The sequence below is a fragment of the Glycine max genome, chromosome 13 (genome assembly GCF_000004515.6).
Source record: "Glycine max cultivar Williams 82 chromosome 13, Glycine_max_v4.0, whole genome shotgun sequence".
NCBI classification, from domain to species: Eukaryota; Viridiplantae; Streptophyta; class Magnoliopsida; order Fabales; family Fabaceae; genus Glycine; species Glycine max.
Window position 1 is genome coordinate 30,571,434 of NC_038249.2, and position 6,305 is coordinate 30,577,738.

The 6,305-nt window shown below is 29.5% G+C and overlaps 1 protein-coding gene across 1 annotated transcript; it reads left to right on the forward strand.

Moving 5' to 3' along the window:
- The first annotated feature begins 3,848 nt into the window (after positions 1–3,848).
- On the forward strand, positions 3,849–6,044 carry LOC100787436 (two-component response regulator ORR9). Its single transcript, XM_003541546.4, has 5 exons — positions 3,849–4,251; positions 4,611–4,711; positions 4,808–4,885; positions 5,289–5,359; positions 5,647–6,044. The coding sequence occupies exons 1-5, from the start codon at positions 4,149–4,151 to the stop codon at positions 5,831–5,833; spliced, it is 540 nt and encodes a 179-aa protein (XP_003541594.1). The 5' UTR covers positions 3,849–4,148; the 3' UTR covers positions 5,834–6,044.
- The last annotated feature ends 261 nt before the right edge of the window (positions 6,045–6,305 follow it).

The window sequence follows — 6,305 nt, forward strand, 5'->3', positions numbered from 1 at the left end:
ATGAAAAATTATATAAAATGAAACAATAAAAAGCATAGAGAATAATGAGATGAGTCCAAAATCCAACTTCTTCAAGTGTTTGGTTTAAGTGTGAAGGTTTACATATAAAGTTTGAAAATGTAAGTCAATTTTTGCTTCACATATATATGGTGACCACTTCCTCTGCCAGACAAAGTGATAATGAATCTCATGAATGTGAACACTTGTTGGAGATATTCCATGTGGCCTCCGACCAAGGTTCGAGATTTTCTCACAAGGTGGTCTTCTTTTCAGGCATAGCAAATATTGGTGGCGAGCAGTTACTGAAGGTTTCAGCGGAATGACAGTAAGATGTCATAAATGCATAGTCACATATCTATAAGGACATGTGTGGTGGACTGAAGTATAGGATGGGAAAATGAATTGCATCTAATTAGTGAACTCATTTAAATTTAACTTTTAAAAACTCAAAATGCTGGGTTGGGTTATATAACTCAACTTTTAATTCATATTAACCCAACTTGTATAATCCACCAAACTAATGAGTGAAGAGACGGGTTGAGTTGGATTGGTCAGTCGGATTAAAAATAAATCGTTAAATTAATTTATTCATTATTTTGGTTAAATATTTTGTTGAATATAATTGTCTTTTTTAGTTGTTATGGATTTCATGCTATTTTGCACTATATTTATTTAATTTGAAATATTGCTTATGGAGAACATTTGTCTCGAGGTTTAGTAAAATAACATTCTTGTGGTTGTAAATTTATGGTTTTGCTTAGATGATTATATACATACATACATACATATATATATATATATATATATATATATATATATATATATATATATATATATAATATTTTAAGGAGAGATAAACTAATAATAATTTTTAATAACTTTTATATATTTTTTAAAATTTTACAAGTCAATCTAACCCAGTCAAGTCCTCTCAGGTTAGGTCATTGAATTGAGATTTTAAACTCAATCTCAAAATGAATTCAACTCAACCCCTTTTTTTCAAGAGTAGGTTGAGTTAGATTAGTTATTTTCGCATCTCTAAACTGAAGTGAATTGTGAAGGCTTTATGACCCTATTTGAAAGTTTTTACCTATTTTAAGAGTTTTATGTTATCAATTTATTCTTAACTGAGGTATGTATGGTTTTCTGTCATAAGATATGTTTAATTCACCCTGCAATTCATTGAGACATCTCCTACGAACTTCAGCTCAATTTATGGGACTTTGAGTTAACTTGTATTCTAGGTCAAGGTTATTCAGCTCTGTGGATTGGGCTTACATGGTCCAATCAAGAACAAAATCCACCTATTTGTATTGCTCACGTTTAATGCTTTTGAGGTTATTTTATCTTTTGCAATGTGTAGTAAATAGCTGTTAAATTAGTGTCAATATCTGTACCAAAAAAAATAGTGTCATTATTGAAGTCACAGACTAATTTTAGTTCCATGACACTTAAGATTTCTACAATTACCTATGGCTGAACCACAAATGAAACAACGAAGAAAGGGGACTTAAGTTGTTTGTTAACTCTCAGTATTTTCATTATAAATACGTAATACTGCCTAATTAATAAAAGAACAAAACGTTTTAAGAGAAATGGGCAAGTGCATTTTTGCTCTGAATGTGCACTTGCCCTGTACTTTCCTTGAAGAGTTGAATTTTATTTAATGAGAAATATTAACATATTTTTGAAAATACTTTTTTAAACATATTTTTTATTATTAATTAAAATTTATTAAAAATTATAAATTTTTATGAATCTCATTGACATAAAGTATATTATTTTATTACTTAATATATTAATAAAAAAATAGAAAATGTTTTTTCAAATATCTTTAGGGTGTATGACGATACGGTGCATTGATACGTGTATCTCTGCTCTTTAATAAACCCTCTCCTAATTAATGGTTTTAATGTTGTGGGATAACATATAGGTTTTTGTTGTATACTTAATTCATCCTCTAATTTACTTCATTGTTTTTTTGTTTATACACTTTTTTTCATCACTTTTATCGTTTTCTCTTCCAGGCTAACACATCTAAGTATGAATATTTAAGAATTGTGTAATCTGATTGACTCGTAATTGGTTTTGTCTTTTGAGCGTTATGATAGACTAAAATAATTGTTTTTTTTTTACAATTTTTACCTCTAATTTTATACTGTCACGTCAACTCAATGAAAAAAAATAAAATTTGTAATTTTTTTATAAAGTTAAGATTGAAATGTGACAAATTAATTTGTTAAAAGTAAAATTTATAAAAAAAAAATTGAGGATAAAAAATATAATTAATTCTTTTATAATACTCCTGGAACTTACGAGATAATTATAGTTGCCCCAAATCGATTCCCGAGTCCTTTTCTTCTATCTGCTGAAGATATAGCATATCATCTCATATTTTTTATATATAACATTTTTTTACTGATATTTTTTATATAACATGTCATCTCTCATTTACTTTACTTTCTGATTCTCATAAAAAATAGAAAAACGAATCGCACTCCAATAACAATATTAGGATGGAAAATCATTCCAGATAACAAAGTTTTTCCCCAGTGTTGCTGTCAGATTATGTGCAGCAAAAAATCAATGAGAAATATCTTATATTAATTATTTAAATAAATCACATGCTGCCACGCTGATCTTGTTTCAATTATATATTTTTCATATTAATATTGACCCCTGAAGAGAATAAAAAAAATGGGGAAACAGATTGGAAAGTCAATGACATTCTAATGAAAGAACTAACGTTGATTTTGACCCACATAAAATACTATGGTAATGATCGGAGACTAAGCATAATTTAAAGTTTTTTAAAAAAAGAATAATTTAGTGAAGTTGTTATATTCAAAATTTTAAATTGTAATTATAATCGAGATTCATTGCGACTCTTGATATTACGAGAAATTACATGCAAATAGTAAATAATTTAGTGAAGTTTTTTTATATTCAAAGTTTTAAATTGTAATTGTAATCGCGATTTGTTGTGACTCTTGATAATGCGAAAAATTACGTATAAATAATAAATAATTTAGTGAAGTTGTTATATTCAAACTTTTAAATTGCTATTGTAATTGCGATTCGTTGTTACTCTTGATATTTGAGAAATTATATATAAATGATAGTTAATGTGGCTGTAATTGTGGTCGTATACGAAATTGCGTAAACTATTCTTTAAAACCTTGATTATAATTAAAGTTTACAATCTTTGGTTAAATTTTCTCACTCGAAATATTCAACTGTTCTTATAGGTACGTCGGTTCAAGTACATGCCTAGTTTTCCACCTCATTTAAGTTTTATGAGTAAAGAAAATGTCCAAAAAAAGTTAACCTGATCGTATTGTGTATTCCTTCCATTTAAAAAAGATTTTAAAGTACGTATGACGAGTAACCACAAAAAGAGTAAGATATTTAAAGTATTACACAAACAAGGAATGATATATGAATTAAAAACAAGACAAATATTATAGAAAAGTAAAATAAGATTGAGTTATGTTTCGAGGATTGGTTTTCCCTTGAAAAATAATGTATGGTTTTGGTCCAAGGTTCCAAATTGTCCTTTAAAATTTGTAAAAGCACAAACAAGTCAATAGGAAATTATAATACTAGCTAGTATTTCTAGTAAATGGGGTTAAGTGCAAATCACTAAGCAAGTCATGCACATGCATGAATGGTATAAAGATTTTTTTATTTTTTATTTTGTCTCTAAACAATGCCATTTAGGTCTTATGAAAAGGCAAATGGAATGAAAATAGAAGTATTAATTATTATAACAAACCAACTCACCCCAACAGTTGCTTATCATTGACAAAAGGGTCAAACAAAATAATAATGAACAAGTCTAGTTTTTTAAATTTGGTAAAATTCCACCACCTCCTTTGCTTCTTGTTCAATTCAAAAATCAACCTAGAAGATCCTTGAGATTCTTGATGAAATCTGTGGGATATCACTTTCCAAACTGTCAGATTTCCTATGAGGATTATGTATCTTCTTGACCATGATGGGTTCCCATTTAAAATGTCACACTCTCATTCCATCACATTACATTACATTATTATTCATCTCTATTCCTCTTCCTTGTTCTATTCTTTCATCCAATTCTCTCCTTCTGTTGTGGCTAGCTAGCACACAATTATATCTTCCAAGTTATTATGGCTATGACTGTGGAGGCTCAGTTCCATGTTTTGGCTGTTGATGACAGTATTATTGACAGAATGCTGATTGAGAGGCTCCTAAAAACCTCTTCCTTTCATGGTACTTTTTTTGTCCACTATTTGTTTTTATCTCTTTTAATGTGCACTTATATTGCTATACTACCAAGGTTTTGAAAAATGGTCGTTGACCGTGATTTCGGCTGCAACGTGTCTCTGTGACTGCAATTATGATTGCATCAACCACATTTATGTGCAATTTCCTGCAATATCAAAGAACGCGGCGAAACTGTGGCCGTGATCTTAATTTAAAACCTTGATATTGTCATGTGATGGAAGAAACATATGATATGAGCATGTTGTTTGTATAATCATTTATGCTATTTTTTCTGAAGGTGGGATTTGGGGTAAGGAATTTGATAACTGATGTTTGATTCTTGTGAATATTTTTTTAAATCACAGTTACTACACTGGACTCTGCCACTAAGGCCTTAAAATTTCTTGGTTTGGTTGAAGATGAGTTGCGGACTTTTGACACTACTGTTGCATCAGAAATTCATCAGGTCCAATTCTCTAACTAATTAATTACTTACACATATGGCCTAAAACATTTTTTTTAGACAAGTTTGTATTAATCATTGGTTCAATTGTTCATGCAGGATGTAGATGTAAACTTGATTATAACAGATTACTGCATGCCAGGACTGACTGGCTATGATCTGCTGAGAAAAATCAAGGTAGGCTTTTTGGAGGATATATACCAAAACTTATTATGAAGCTTGTATCATTTTTTTGTTTAACTAATCTAGCTTCAATTTCGTTGAATTCTACCATACCATATGAATGCATCACAGAACTTGGTCAAATTATGCACTATGGATGTGATTTTGCTTTAAAAACAATTTGAAAGGATATGATTTTATTTCTTAAATAAAAATCATGAATTTTCAGACAACTTTTTTTTAAAATAAAAAAATAAAAAAATCCCTTCTGACATCTGAGTTGGCATATTTCCCAAATATCCAATATAACAAATCTCAAATCAAATTTGCTCATGGCCATCATGATATATCTTTGACAACCTGTATATTCTTCTGCTTGATGATGTTGAAAAATAATATTAAGTTCTTTGATTTGCAGGAATCTAAATCTCTTAAAAACATACCAGTTGTGATTATGTCCTCAGAGAATGTACCATCAAGGATCAACAGGTGAGGGAATTGAATCCTATAACCCCAATCCAACACCAACCTAATTATTTTGTAAATTTCAAATTCACATATTAGGAGGGCATCACATGGCTAAATTTCATATTTGACGAACATGCCCTTTTTTAATTAAAAAATTCACATATCAGTGGGCCATCACATGGCTAAATTTCATATTTGATTAACATGACTTTTTTATTCTTCCAAATTTCAAATATATATTAGGGAGCATCACATTGCTAAAATTTATATTTCACTAACATATCTTTATTTTATTTTATTTGTATCAGATGCTTGGAAGAGGGTGCAGAAGAATTCTTTCTGAAACCAGTTCAACAGGCAGATGTGAACAAGCTGAAACCTCACTTGATGAAATCAAGAGCTAAGGAAGAGCAAGACCAGCCCTTCAATAACAAAAGGAAGGACATGAAGGAAATCCACTCCCCAAATAAAACCAGGATAAAATGTAGCAGTTAAAATTGGTTTCAAATTAAAATTTGATGAAACATAGGGTAGTGCCTATAACATTTTCCTCTTCTCTCTCACTGGCTTGGTAGTAAAAATTTAGGCTGTCAATAATCATGCAAAAGGGATAAAGGGTATAAGTCATTGATGTAAATAGCCTGAGAAAGAATTTCATTCAATTTTGGTCAACAAATAGCAATTCATTTTGACATTTTTTTTTTAATTTCCATTGTGTCCTTTATCAGTTTACCCTCAAGCAGACTCCCCAACTTTCTTCCTAGCTTAACTTTTATGGGTTTTTTTTTTTGTTTGTTTAATTAGAGTTCCTCCAGTATATGTTTAAAATTAAAGTCTAGTTTGGATTGGATAATTTTTATAATTAATTATAGATATAATCGACTGTTGTTATAATTCATTGTTCTAAATAAGTTGTGTTTGGATATGTTAGATAAAAATAATTTATTTGATTTTTTTTGGTAGAGAG